This window comes from Salvia splendens, chromosome 17, assembly GCF_004379255.2.
Source record: "Salvia splendens isolate huo1 chromosome 17, SspV2, whole genome shotgun sequence".
Taxonomy (NCBI): domain Eukaryota; kingdom Viridiplantae; phylum Streptophyta; class Magnoliopsida; order Lamiales; family Lamiaceae; genus Salvia; species Salvia splendens.
Window position 1 is genome coordinate 25,480,136 of NC_056048.1, and position 15,291 is coordinate 25,495,426.

General features: G+C 33.5%; 2 protein-coding genes across 3 annotated transcripts; one reads left to right on the plus strand and one right to left on the minus strand.

Moving 5' to 3' along the window:
* Positions 1 to 4,080, plus strand: LOC121773970 (putative E3 ubiquitin-protein ligase XBAT35). Of its 2 annotated transcripts, none has more exons than XM_042170882.1 (11): positions 1 to 336; positions 856 to 970; positions 1,569 to 1,649; positions 1,754 to 1,842; positions 1,954 to 2,045; positions 2,225 to 2,306; positions 2,605 to 2,707; positions 2,788 to 2,841; positions 2,917 to 3,002; positions 3,128 to 3,798; positions 3,917 to 4,080. In XM_042170882.1, the coding sequence occupies exons 1-10, from the start codon at positions 235 to 237 to the stop codon at positions 3,770 to 3,772; spliced, it is 1,449 nt and encodes a 482-aa protein (XP_042026816.1). In that variant the 5' UTR covers positions 1 to 234; the 3' UTR covers positions 3,773 to 3,798; positions 3,917 to 4,080. The 2 variants fall into 2 exon arrangements, with proteins under 2 accessions (XP_042026816.1, XP_042026815.1); XM_042170881.1 differs by having other exon boundaries at positions 2 to 336; positions 3,122 to 3,798.
* An 81-nt stretch (positions 4,081 to 4,161) lies between these two features.
* On the minus strand, positions 4,162 to 11,675 carry LOC121773968 (phosphate transporter PHO1-like). The gene is made up of 15 exons (XM_042170880.1): positions 11,266 to 11,675; positions 10,136 to 10,225; positions 9,395 to 9,635; positions 8,057 to 8,399; positions 7,219 to 7,267; positions 6,654 to 6,725; positions 6,321 to 6,450; positions 6,096 to 6,216; positions 5,759 to 6,008; positions 5,565 to 5,669; positions 5,434 to 5,478; positions 5,178 to 5,330; positions 4,798 to 5,076; positions 4,575 to 4,711; positions 4,162 to 4,491 (listed from the first exon to the last, which is right to left on the minus strand). The coding sequence occupies exons 1-15, from the start codon at positions 11,503 to 11,505 to the stop codon at positions 4,401 to 4,403; spliced, it is 2,346 nt and encodes a 781-aa protein (XP_042026814.1). The 5' UTR covers positions 11,506 to 11,675; the 3' UTR covers positions 4,162 to 4,400.
* Positions 11,676 to 15,291: the final 3,616 nt, after the last annotated feature.

Sequence of the window (15,291 nt, forward strand, 5' to 3'; positions counted from 1 at the left end):
AGTGGCTGCTCAACTAGCTTCGAGAAGGACTTGAATGAAACTTTCAATCCCGCGTTTAAACGTCAGCTTCAAAGAAATTATCGCAATTAAGAGTTAGCTCATCCAACTTTCTTCCTTCCTTCTTAAGTAATCCTTTGAAATTTCCATCTACCTTCGGTTTTGATACCACTCTTCAGAGTTCCACTGCAAACTGAATTTGTCTTGATATTCATCTCACCTTTTAACTGAATATATATGGGGCAGAGGCAATCAAAAGATGAATTACTATACCAGCAAGCAAATTCTGGAAATATTGAAGGCGTCAAAGCGCTCCACAGAGATGGTGCCGGTCTTGAGGTGATTTATCAGTGATTTTCCCCAATTTTCAGGATGTTATGTCGGTTTTCACTGTGTGTTGTGTTGTGCGCAAATTTCACTTGTGAATTGGTTTTAATGGATGTTTGCAGGAGAATTAGGTTTTTTGTTGTTAAAGTTTCAATTTTAGGTCATTATCATCTGTTACACTGTAAGCTTGTGTGAAAATTGTTGTTTTCTTTTATGATTTTTCTTTGGTAAATAAAATTGTGTTCTTCATTGAGTGGATGATATTTTGAAAATTACAGAGGCTTCCATTTTTGTACCGTTTTATTCCATCATTTTGTACCAGAAACATTTATCTGAGAATGTATTCATCTGTAGATATGATGGTCGTTAGTATTTATTCTGGAGTATACTGTAATATGTTTATCGATGCGAGCATTCGTTCTATAAGAGGAGCACTAGATTTCTAGATATTGTAAGGCATGGTATTGTGGAAAACATGTGAAATGGCTTGGGCTGGTTTTTCCATTGATTAAATGGTGATTGTGGTGGCAGTGGGTTGATAAAGAGGGGAAGACTCCACTCATTGCAGCTTGTATGAATCCACAGCTTTTTAATGTAGCCAAAACATTAATTGAATTGGGTGCTAATGTCAGTGCCTACCATCCAGGTATATTCCATAGTCCATACACCGGCAAATATCTGTCACTTCATCTCCAATGTTAAATGTTTGTCTTGATTTTCACTCTCTGTTTTTCTCATACTTCTCCAAATGTACTAGTTCATTTCTCAGGGGCAAGGATCTAGGATTAAGTTGTAAATAAATAGCAGGGTAAAGAGAGAATAAAATGTTTGGGGTCAGTTTAAAGATTAAGTGATATACCTCCCTTCACAGCTAGTAACCTATGATTAATGGTTATCTTCTGCATGGTTTTGAATGAGAGAAGGAAGCGACAAATTTTGTTTTCGACTCTGACTCTCCCACTATGTAATAGTCTGTGCTGATTAACTCAATGGGAATGACTTTATATTTCACTCACTGCATTTACCTTTTATCAGGATGATGGAAACTTTTTGATATTATGTTCATTTACCTAGTTCCCCCTCAAACATCTTGTAACCCCTGCTCTTCCCTCTCATCCAATGCCGTGCATGTCTTGAGTGTATTTGTTAGCGCTGCTTCATTTTCCTTGTTTATATGTATGTATGTATTTGTTTTTTCGTATCTTTCTGTATTGCTCTTCCTAAGTTGTTTTTCCACTCTTAAGGTCCACATAATGGAACACCCCTGCATCATGCTGCAAAAAGAGGCCTCGAGCCGACTGTGAAGTTACTTCTTTCACATGGAGGTGTGTACACTTTGTTGTCTTCAATATTATTTGAGTTGCTAAATTTTTTTCTTCTTCCTGTGTCCTTTTCTTTAATCAATCCATACTATTATTGCAAATGTCAGCTAATGCACTGCAAATGAATGATTATGGCCAAACCCCTCTTGATCTTGCTAGAGCCAAGGGGCATGCTAGTGTTGTCAGAGCAATAGAGGTACCTTCTACCTGCTTATTACCATTTCTGCAGAGCTGTTCACTCAAACACACACTGATATCGCCTTCTTAAGCAGGATTCAAATAATCTTAATCTTCTTATAATGCACAGGGGCATGTGTGCTTATTCTCTGGTTTTCTGCGGGAACTTTATGGACCTGGCTTTCTGGAACATCTGGCTCCACAGTTGCTTTCAAGAAAAATGTAGGTGCATGCTCATATTACAATCTAATGTGATTCTTTTCAAAGAAATCTACTGAAAGAAACTAGTTTGCGGATGGTCCTTTTTGCTGAATGTTGCCCAGTTTTATTCTAGCCATGCAGATCAGTTACTTATCATGGCAATCTCATTGTTTTTTCATTGATATATATTATACATGCAGATGGGTGGTTATTTTGCCTATTGGTTCCCGCAAACTGTACAAACCTTTCAAGTTGGAGCTCGTGATATACTCTGGTGTACAGGTTCCACGTTTACTAAAATTTACCGATACTGTAATCTTTTTAATGTCCATTAAAATTCTCAAAAAAGTGTTCCTGATGCATTCATTCATCTGCTTTAGATCCTTGTAAACTTGTAATTTCCTCTTTGTACACACCCAATCCAGCGAAATAGACACAATGAAAAGTACACTAGTCTGTTGAAGCCAATAATGAAGACGGGTTTCTGTACTTCATATTGAGGAAGATTTTTTTATATTATGTCAATCACAAAATGCTTACAAATCTTCTGTTCCTCACTTTCTTCTACCTGTTTCATCAGGAAGGCCAACCACGTACAATTATTCCACTCTGGAAGGCCAATTTAGAGGAACCTAATTTTAACCAGCCTGATCCTGTGGCTGTATTATCTAATATTTCAAGAAGTAAGTTTGTGACTATATTAAATGTCTTACTATAATTGAGCTATACTAGACAGGTAATCAGCTTTAATCTTAATACATAGTCCGGAAACACTGGAGGAGAAAGCGATCTATTAAGGCCTGCCAAATGCCGATATGTAAGCACACTGAATTTTATAATCATTGTAACTACTCTCTTGGATGGGTCTCATTCTTGCTTCCTGGCTTTGCAGATTCTCGTTTCAAACTTGCACCTTTACATGATAGTGAGAAACAGCACCTGCAGCGCTTTTGTAATGCTTGCAAAGGAATTCCTCAGGTATTATTTTTTTATGCATTTTTACGTGGATAGGGGTTGTATTTGAATTTTGAGAAAGTAGACCAACTGCTGCTATTTCAAAATCTTTTCTTAATAATTCAATTTATTGGGTTTCAAAGAAACAGGTGAGGCATCCATTTGTTCCTTTCAACAACCAAGTCCCTTCTGCTCCTACTGTTTCGATACCAACTTTTGAAGACGAAGAATTAGCTAGGGCAATAAATGCCTCCCTTGAGTCTTCCCCACATAAAATCCCACCAAACATGGATATGTATGTTGGATCTGTTACACACCCGTCCACAAGTCCAGCCAACGTTGTAAACAGTTCCAATCACGCAAAGAGTTATGCTAGTGAGGCTTCTGCTAGCCACACGGCATATAGAAACAAATTTGGAGTTCAAGAAGCTGATCCATCTGGCAATCCTGCAACTCCGAAAATTTCTTATCCTGTCACTAGTCCAACAGCTCCCGTCGCACATCCAGCAGCTACAGATGATGGTCCAATATGGTATCCTTCAAATGACATGAGCCCCGTCCACGCATCTTCTCCCTCTGAGGCATCCACGTCCCCAAGCAGTCAAGAAAATGGCGAAGATGCTTCACATCCATCTTGTACAATATGCCTGGATGCTCCAGTAGAGGGAGCTTGCATTCCATGTGGACACATGGCAGGATGCATGATGTGTTTGAATGAGATTAAGGGCAAGAACTGGGGTTGCCCTGTTTGTCGCACCAATATTGAGCAGGTCGTACGGATTTACGCTGTCTAGTGCTACTGCTAAAGAATCCCATGCTGGTAAGTTTCACATCATTTTTTTCTGTGATTTTGCTTATTTATAATTTCATGTTTCATTTCTATTGTTTGCTTTCTGTAATGTTCGATTCTTGTTTTCTGTATATTTTTTTTTTTGCAGAAAACGTGGTTCCCTTTTCCAGCATAAAGAGATGGTTTTTCCATTCAACCTCTTCATAAGCATATGGTTTGTAATATATTCCTGTCAAAGTTGTTTAATAGTTATGTGATGATACTCATTTTAACCTTAAAGTATGTAGTATGATATTTTAATTTTTTTGCCTACATTACCATCTATATCTCCCTTCATTTTTATAGACTCCAACTATACTTTTTCTAAATTTTGAGAATGGAGACAAGCAATGATTGGTGCAGTAAACTAATTTATTGGCAACTCAAATGATGAGTTTACAAAGTGATGAAGCAAAAAAATAGAAAGATACACTTATGCTGATATTTTCCCATAGGAAAAGTGCTCAATTTACATTGTGAAATATGATTTGAACAGATGTGGATTCCTTCATTCACAACCTCTTAATCCATGAATCTTTTCAGTAGCTGCTTGAACATCTCTTTCCCTCAAACATATTTACTTTTCTTCAACTTCAGCCATCAGAATCCATCCCAGAGAATGGCAGAGGAACTGTCTTCACTGCTCTATACTTCCCAACATTGTTGAGATGCTCATTTTCCAATCTATGTAAATCAATAACACAAACCAAGTCAATATTTACAACAACATCACTAATTTTATCAAACAAAAGTGCTTCAATATTCACCTGTAGTAGTTCCAGTGGCCGCGCCGGATGACCTCCAACGAAGCAAGCAGAAAGGCGATGAGACGCGACTCCAACACCCCGGGATTGTATTTCATCACAGCCTCCACCCATGCCACTCTCAAGACACAGTTCAATCCCTTCAAAGAAAGAAATAAACACATTTTTCATATGCTTAGCAAAAAATTATATCATCATATGATGAAATCAGGTTCAAAGAACTCACAATGGATGCATAGTAAATGCTTCTCTTCTTGAGCAATAGGTCATCTCTGAGCCATGGGTTCTTGGATTTGGCATTGAGAAGCCCCCAATCCTTGACAAAGTCCCAATAGAGTTGGTACAACGTAGCCACGACAGACGTCACCAAAACCACCAGCATCCATGCCTGCGTGGGCTGCCTGGCGTAGGTCAACCTTGCTCCAGCCGCCACCATCGCCGAGACATACTTGCCGAGGTTAGCAAGGTGGTCCACGTTACTCTCATCGAACCATCTCCTCGCGCACTGCATAATATCATAGTTAATAATAGTCCTGTTTTTCACTCTCCTATTTATTCATCTTCAACTAATAATACTCTAATATCGATCGATAGATAGATAGATACCTGCATGGCTCTCCAATAGTAGGGAGCGAAGGAGATGACATAGGCGAGCTCTGTATACATCTTCCCGGACTTGCAAGTCTCGTAGCGATGAGTCTTGAAGCTTCCAGCTAGAAAATAGCATGCTGCTGATTCCATATGCCTCAACAACGGAATCTGTTTCCAAGAATGCATACATGCGCCATATTATAGACCGAACAAGAGAACTCATTCCAAAATACATAAAACCGACATGGAACAGTAGAGTTCGTAAATGTACCTGACTAGTGAGTTGATCAGCCATGAAAAAATCTACCATCAAAACCTACAAATACACATTTCAAAGAAAATTGAGATGGAAATTCCATGGTAGTATAAAATGAAATGAAACTGTTTTTTGTGGGAAGCAACCTTGTAAAAGGGGGAGCAGAGTATGTTGCGGATGACTCGGATGAAGCAGAATCTGGTTGGGCGATAGAAGATATTCAATGGGCAGATCAGAAGCAAAACACAACTCTGAAATCATAAATACAATACTTCAAGGTGTTAGTATTTTGGCATTAATACGACTTCGCTCGGGGAGATAGGATGGATATATATTATACCAGCAAGAGGATGCCGGGGATGATATCGACTTGATGGGGTGAGAAGCCGGCCGCGAGCAGGATGAGGTGGACGACCATGGCGCCTACAACGGCGGTCATGAGAGAGGTGCATATGAGGAATGCATCTCTATATTTGAGGGCAGTGGAAGGCAGGAATTCAAATATGAAGTTGTAGTTTATTCTTGTTTTCTTCCACATCAACAAGTTGCATCCATACATAAACAAATGTAGGCTCACCAATGCAAACATGCTGCATTTCCAAATATATTTAATACTATTCCTAATTAGTATGAATATTATTAAAAAAATAATCATAAGAAAAAAGATTGGACCGGACCTAAAAATAGGGTAGACAGTCTCAATATAAGTAGCTTCTGTTCCAGCCGTGTACATACCACTCAAATGAACCAGTATCGCGTAAACACTAAATAATGTCACAAATGTGCCCGTGAACAGCCCTATCCACACATAAAAATCATTTCAAAAATTATTGAATTTAATAAAAACAAGTTGAGAATAATTAAACTAGTGATTGATTGATTGATTAATTCATTAATCTCACCAACAAAAAAGGTAACCATGTGTGAATCTTTCTGCTGTTGGGGTCTCAAAAATTTCATTGCTTTTTTTCTGTCACTGTTGGCAAAGTGCTGCGTGAATAAGGACTCCACTTCATCCATATTTCTCACCACCTTTGCTTTCCACAATGTAACATTCCATTAATCACTATTTTAATTTATTTCTTACTCACCTCTCACTTATCCCACTAACCAAAATTAATGTACATATTTATATAAGTTAGTGGGATTTAATTTATTCACTCAAATTACGTGACTTTATAATGGTTATAGGTCAAAATTAGAATAATTTAACCTAATTTAGTGATCATATGTACCTTATCAGAGCTAATGAAATGAGATCTTTTTACTACTCTGAGGTAGCTGGCTGAAGCTTGCTGATTGGTCACCTGATCAAAATATATAAACAAATTAAAATAAAGAGAATTGTGGTAATTTAATTTAATTTATGTAGATTTCGAATGTCTTTGTGTGCCACAATTATCATAATAATTAACAACACAGTCAGCACTAATCACTGGGATCCAAAAAACATACACAGCTTCTTTAGCAATGCTTATTTTGAAATCAAATCAAAGTTAAACTCAATTTGCAGAAATTTAACAAATTTTCAGCGTATTTTTAGTAGTATAAAACTTAATATTAATCTTAAAACACTAATTTCTCAAATTTAACTAATGAAATAATACTCCTACTAATAATCTTAACAAAATTATAATTTTTACTTTGAATTATTAAAATGTTAATAGAAAACATAAAAATTTTGGTGTCCAAACTAATGCTGAAAAATAGTTATAATCAATCCTGATTAACAACCACAAAGTTAAACTGTTAACTAACAAGATCTAGAAATTAAAATTGAAGAAGAAGAAAAATGAATACCTTATCAAATTTCTTGAGGATCTTTGTGAAGGCGACCATATTCAGCGAGCTGCATGCCATAGAATACTGAATTCGTTACAATAATTTCATGTGGAAAAAATGAAAAAATTAATTAAGAGGGTATTTTAATTTCTATGGGTGTCTACAATATTAAAGGCACACTAATTTATATGGGTGTCTACATACAGTATTGAAAAAATTAATTAAGAGGGTATTCGAATTTATATGGGTGTTCTACATATAATAATGACACACTAATTCTTGAAATCTTCACATCTATATATAATGACTTTAATTTTCACACTCAATCTTACTTACTTTTCTTCAAACATTTATTACACAACTTCATGTTTTCTTCGTTTTGTTGGCATGAAACAAAGCATGAAAAAGCACACATTTCTTTCATTTTGAAGATGCAGTTATATTGGGGTGTGAAATATCACGTTTTTCTATCAAACAAAATTGGCTATTCATTTGTGCAAATAAAGTAGTACTATGTTAGGTCACATTTGTACACACCTAGGCGCACAAATGTACTGTATAAGTAATATACTACTAAAATATGATATTTCGAACCCTGTAAAGGAAATTGTCAACTCCAACGAATCTGTACTGCTACATTCAAACCCGAGCACCCGCATACGACACAAATGTATTAGCAATACAATATAATATGAATTGACACAACATGATAACAACATTATAACAGCCCGAACATGATTCACACGATTAAAACTTGATATTACGCAATAAAATTTGATTTTCATGATAAAATAATAATTTTTATGCCCAAAAGAAAAACATAAAATAAATGATAAGCATAAATAAGTGTATATACCTATAGGTTTTGAGCAAGCCAAGGCCTTTGTAAAGTTCCACAAATGCCCCTCTGATCATCTTCTCTGCACATTGAATCTTCTTCCTGTTGATGTATTCTCCACCCCCTGCTGTTTTCTTTGGGTTGTTAACTATGTCCTCCCATAGCATCGACGTCACGGCTGCGATCGTCTTAGTCGGCGTCGTTGCCGGAATGTCGATTCTCATCGCCATCTTCGGCTTCCCCTTCTTGTTCTTTCCTCTCACCGCCGAATTCACGAAATTTATCCCATTTTTCTCAAGTGCGGCCACCACTTCGTCTGTTCCCGAATCGGTCGGGCTACCGCAATATTCGCTATCCCTCTCTGCATGCATTTATACGATCAGTGGCGGATCCATAGCATAATATTTCCAACGGAATAGACATGTTTAGTGTAAATGGTTCGTGGCATAGTGAATGATTGAGAGACACAAAAAAAAGGCTCTGTTTACTTTAATAAGGGGTAAAATAGTAATTTCACTATATAAGGCTTTTTTAAATTCTTAAGACATGTTTGATGTATTATTAAAAATATACTGATCGGAAGCGCCTAGGACGTTTTTAGCCGACCCTAAAAGAAAATTAGGTCATCTCCCGCCTCTTAAATTTGTCGTTGTATATAATCAAGAGCGTTCATAGAAAATTGAGTTTAGGGAAGCTAATTGAAACCAAATGGTGTCAATAGTGTGAAGTGCTAAAATTTATGATTAGAAAAAAAAGATGTAATAAAATTTTCTGAAAAAACTAAGCCCTTCTAGTATTTTAGATCCTCTCCCACACTATAAATCTATTATTTCATGCCATTAGAGACTACCACAAAAATTAAATTTAGAGGAGGTAATTAAAATAAAAAAAAAATTCAAAGAAACCATTGTCATCAATTTACATTTTTATTTATATTCTTTTTATTATAATAACTTAAACAAAATTAAAATGAACAATTATATATGGAAAATATGATGACATGAAATAAGCATATTCAAAATATGCCAAGCAAGATATGATGATGTCCATGAAATCTTCTATGGTTTGTAGTAGTTACTAAAATCACCCACCTAAAAAATTCCTTCAAAATTTCCATATAGTTCTTAGTGATATGCCGAGTAGGACTATAACTTAATGGACGCAACCATCATTATTTTTCTTTAAAAAATTCAATACTTTACAATCTACAATATTAGATATATATGCTCCACATATTATATTTTACAAGTTTTTAAACATTTCATCCTTAGACTTCCATCAAAATATTTATAATATGCTATCTTTACATTTAAATTCATTTATCCATTCAGAAAAAGAGAAAGACCAAAAACTCACCTGATGAGTCCGAGTTTCGGCCCAAGGATGAGCCGGACCGGGAGAGAAGTCCCGATCCACCATCGGTTTGGCCGCCAAAATTTTTGCGCCGGCGGTCCGCGACGAGCCGCTTGAGGTCAAGCAAAATCTGGAGCTGTTTATTCAATATTTCTCCTCTTTCAAGAAACTCAGTCTCTTTGCTTTTGTAGAAATGATTCACTTTGTTAAGTTCTTCATCTAACATTTCGAAAAACACTTTAACCTGAAATTAATTACACGAAAAATTAGTTTTATTACTAGTACTATACATTAGTCAAAACTATATAAAACAGATATACATTTACCTTTACAGAATACTACCCAAATTGATCGATACCTTTATCGTACAATTTTCTGTCTTCCACTTTGACCAGCTATAAGTTTACTATTTTTATACTAATATTTTTATAAAATAAAAATATATATTACGTCATGAACCTTAATTGACAGTGTACAAAGATCATAAATTAAATAATTCTTCTGTGAGTAAATAATAATTAAATTTTAGTTAAAAATTTACAAATTTGAACGGAATTATGGACAATATAAATAAAAATTATGTACTATAAAATTAAACTAAAACACTAGACATTAGAATTGAAAATTAGTACTCCATAATGAAACATCTAGTAAGATACCAAAATGGATAGAGAATTAAGTGAAAATGAGTTTAGCTAACAAATTAATAAGATTGACTAAATAATTATACTTATAAATACATACCTCGTGTTCTTTCAAAAATAGCTGATCAAGCTCAGTTTCATAAACCTCATCTTCTTCTTCTCCGTCTCCGGTCGCAACTCTACTTTTGACCTAATATTACCGATCTCCAATTAGTCCAAAATCGAGTGGATTGATCCGATCGACATCCCTAATATATTAATTTCGTCGGCTTGAATCCTTTTATGTGGTTGTTATATTTGTTTCACTTTTTTAACGTTTTCTATCACTACGCATAGCGACAATAATAAACAGGTTTCCTGCTTTAACGCACAAGCAAAACAAAAACCGAAATTCAAAAGGCAACATTTTGTGATATCATATTTAGAAATGCATATCTCTTCAACCTTTTTCAACACAAACATCAGAACGAAAAACATGCATCCCACTTAGTTTAAATTCAATGGAAATTTACTAAATTTATAAAGAAACTTTTTTATGAAAAGCAAAAGGTTGAATTATATACCAAAGGATGCCTTGATTTTTACGCATTATCTATTTATAAATATGGTAATAAAGAAAATTTATATCTCCACGCAAATATATATAACGAACTCTCATTTTCTGCATTTTTGTCGAGAAGATAGCTTCAAACCGCTAAAAATGTAAAATTTCAATAATGAGTAATGCACAATGGCGGACGCAGGAAAAAAAATTTTGGTAGATGCTCGACTGTTTTTATAATTTTCACATATTTTTAAATAGGTTAATAGTTATTTGAATCGTGAGGCTTCTTCTTGGTCAATCCCATAACTTTTGAAATCAGAATATTAAATCACGAAGTTTCATTTTATACAATTGCTCCATCCATGCACAAAATGACGCCTTTTGATGATTTTCAAAATGATGGGTTTCGCTAAAACAAAGTATTTTTTTCCTTTCTTATTCTACTCAAACAATATCGTTTTTAACATTACTAATAGACGTTGATTTGTATACGAACGGAATAAATGAAAATAATCAAAACTTTGTGATTCAATGTTCCAATTTCAAAAATTATGTGACTAACGATAATTTGACCTGACTTCATGCTTTAAATGGCTATTAACCATTTTTTATACGGAAAAAGATAGGGGGGCTTAAGCCCCTCCTTCCTCTTTACTGCGTCCGCCAGTGCATGTGTATGCATATACCTGAATAATTTCACGGGTTTCGACATGGGCGGTGTCGCCAGCCAGTTTTCGGGCGAGGGCTCGAACGGGGTCGAAAATAGAGCGGCCGAAGTCGTAGTTAGTGGCAGTGTTGGAGAGATGCTTCGGTTTTCTTGATAGTTTGATCTTCTTGACATGCTTTTTGAGCTGCCAGTAGTTGACGAACGCATCCTTCCATTCTGGAATGAGCTGAGCCTCGAGCTCCTTCGAGAACTTCACCATGTCGACGAGAGGGGGAGAGATGAAGGGAGAGAGGCAAGCTTGAGAATTGAGTTGAGGAAATGTATAAATAGGAAAAAAAGGGGGTGGTGTGTGGGGTGTTCTAACTTCTAAATTCTAACTTATTTGAGATATATGCATAGTGTTAAGATTTTTTTTTACAGTTTGTGAAGAGAAGAGAAGGAGTTATAGTTAAAGAAAAGGGTGGTTTGAGATTATTGAGATACACTTTAAAGTTTAATGGCCATATCTCTGTTTTCTTTGAGTGTGGGGAAGTAGTTCTATGTAGCATTCCACCTAACTTTCTTTGTCGCATTATTGCTTTTAGGCCATGTTTGGTTGCCAGGATTCTGTCTGGGAAAGTAATCTGATTCCTTAAATTTTAAATTCCTGTGTTTGTTTCCGTTTTTAATCATACTGGGAAAGTAATCAAAATCCTGAAACAAGGAAAGTTAGTACAACTTTCCAGAATTCTGAATCATAACTTTTCTTAGTTATTCTTTTTCTCAGTTTTAGGATTCTTACATTTTTAATACAATATAGTATAGTTTTATTATTATTATTATTATTATTATTATTATTATTATTACTATTATTATTATTATTATTATTATCATCATCATTATCATTATTATTATCATCATCATTATCATCATCATTATTATTATTATTATTACAATGTTTTAAAAATAATTTAAAAGTATAAACCATACTTAATTTCAGGGTAATAAATAACTATAATTCAAATTATCATAATTATAAATATATTATATTTAATTTTTATCATTATAATAATAATATTTTATTAAATAATTAAATATAATTATAATTATATAATAATATAATAATTATTACTTTATAGATTAGTAATTAACAATAAAATTGTAGTAAAATTTTAAATTATAAAATTTATTCAATTAAAAATTTAGTAAATATAATAATAATAATAATAATAATCTTATTTATTATTATATTATTATATATTATGATGTATAATCCATATTTAAACTATCCATTGTAATAATGAATAAAATAATATAATTATTATCATTTGTAATTAATAATTTATTAAATAATATGTATTATTATTTTTTATAAATAAAAAATGATAAGTATATTCTTAGTTTAGTGTTTAAATCAAATATAAACTTTAAAATCTTGATATTTTCCAAACAAGGGAAAGTAAAGTTATTAGGAATCATATTCCCGGGATTCATTTTCCCAGGAATCAATTTCCTTGTCAACTTTACTTTCTCGCCAACCAAACATGGCCTTATGGGATTCGATTACGGGAAAGTAATCTGATTTCTAGGTTTTGAATTTAACTGTTTATTTAGATTTTTTATGTGTTTGTCGCATGATCTTGCTTGATTTTCTACTTGTTTTCCTACGGTTTTGTTATTCTATCTGTTTCTTGTTGGGTGTGTGTTGCGGTTTTTTTTTTTTTTTTTCATTTCTGTTTGGTGTGAGTAATTAGTAATCGTAGGTTCTTGTGGTTTTAGATGAGTGTGAGCAAGAATGTTGGTTTGTTATTGGTGTTGATCGCATTTTCTTTAATTATTTTTTATTTTATTAAAAATACAGTACTATAATACTAATTATTATTAATATCATTGTTATGAAAATTTTAATGTGGTTTTAAAATTATGATCTATATTTAATACTACTGTAATACTATTAGTAGTGTTATTTTATCAAAGTAATATGAAAATTCTAATGTGCTAATGTTTAAAACTATAATCATACTTTACGTTGCATTGTCTTATTGTTATTCTTATGAATCGAATTATATTCTCTACTGGTCGTTTTATTTTGTCTCTATAAAGCTATAAAGTACTCCATAAAATAAGGTTAATTGGTTGTTAATCCAAAAATCGTACGCAAATTCCATTTTTTGCTAATTTATAAAGTTTGTATAAATATGCATTCCAAAAGAGAGTTTGTTATATGTTAAAGTATTATTATTAGGAATGTTTATTTTCGTGGTAAATTGTAAGAATGAAAATTTGATGCCTAACAAAGTAAATAATGGATTAGCTAGATTTTTTTTATCGGTTCTTCTTCTTACCATTGAAGTAAACGCTTCTTTGAAGAGTTACTATTAACTTTGATTTTTTTATCAATTCATCCTATCACATAATTAACTTAGTAAATTAGCTTTGAATTTTTTTTATCACTTTGTCCTGTCACTTATAGTAAACGCTTCCATTAGAAAATTAAAGTTAAGTGATGTTGATATTAGGGAGATATGAATGAGCCAAAATCATACGAACATGTTCAAGTAAAGTGAATGTGCATACTCTAAATCTATATTTTTTGATGCAAAATAAAGCAAAAAAACACTGTAAGTCTATCTTTTCCATCACTTAATTTATTCTTTACAAATAATTTTTTTGTCCTTTATATATGCTTATATTTATCTTATTATCACATTTCTATTTCTCTAATAGGCTAAAGTTACTGCTTTGTACCTCATAATATTGTCCATTTTAGAAAATTGTTATAATATAATCTATTCCATTTTTCAATCTCTTAAAAGTTAAAACATTATCTATTCCATTTTCAGTGACTACCTAACCTTATCATAACTATTTTTATATTTCCTCCTCACTTTATCAACTGAATTACATACTACTTGAAAAATCAATTTAGTCTTACCACTACTAGTACGATTTTATACGGAGAGTAGTTGTAGATCTTATATAGGAGTGTCGAAACGGGTAGCGGGCAACGGGTAATCCCGAATCCGACCCGTTAACCGCCGGGTATCGGGTACCCGTTACCCGACGGAATCGGGAAACAGGTCGGGGTCGGGTATAATAATTTTGGGTTTTGCGGGTATCGGGTATCCCGATACCCGACCGGGTAATCCCGATAGTCCCGAAAATACCCGATATATATTGATATTTTATAATTTTTTATTTTTTTATTTTACTTGCTCTTCATGATGTAATTTTTTTTAATATTTTAAATGGCTTGATCTCAATTCTCAACAAAATTAAATAATAATAAAAAGTTTCAAGTGAGACTATTACATTCATCAAATAGTATTTTTAAAAAAACATCTAAAATATACAAATAATATTTAAAAAACGAAGATTTCAAAAAAAATGTTTCGGGTCGGGTACCCGCGGTGTCGGGTGCGGGATACCCGACTAAATGCGGGACGGGTATCGGGACTAACTTTTCGGCCAAAATCGGGTGCGGGTACCCGCGGATATCCATTTCGACACCCCTAATCTGATATATAGGAAATTTCACTAATTCTACAGTATCAATTGCTATTATCGAACACATTGGTTCACTGAAATTCATTGTAGCTAGCAAGTTATACTAGATGTCAATCCATATGTCAAAATGTTCCGATCATCGAGCTTGTCAAAGCTCGATTCTCGATACATGAATTAATTTGAAAGTGAAAAATTGATAACTAATTATGTTAATCAAGGTTAATATAATTATATAAAGATAATGTATAATTGTGGGGATTCCGGTTGGACCATGCCATATCCACTGAAGTATCACAAATGGAATCATTCTATGGTTTTAAAGCAGTCTACAAAGGGAATATTCTTATTTAAAATATTGTGCACCTTTAAAATCTCGAGTGCATTTTAACCACTTAAGTGTAACTTAATTGGTTGTTTCTTTTTAAAATGTATCACCGATTATTGTGTAACTATATTTATTGGAAGCCACCGTGTACCTATGTTTCGTTTTGAATTCCCTCCCAATTGGATTGAGGCATACTATTGATTAATCATCCATCTATTTTTCTAGGATGTGAAG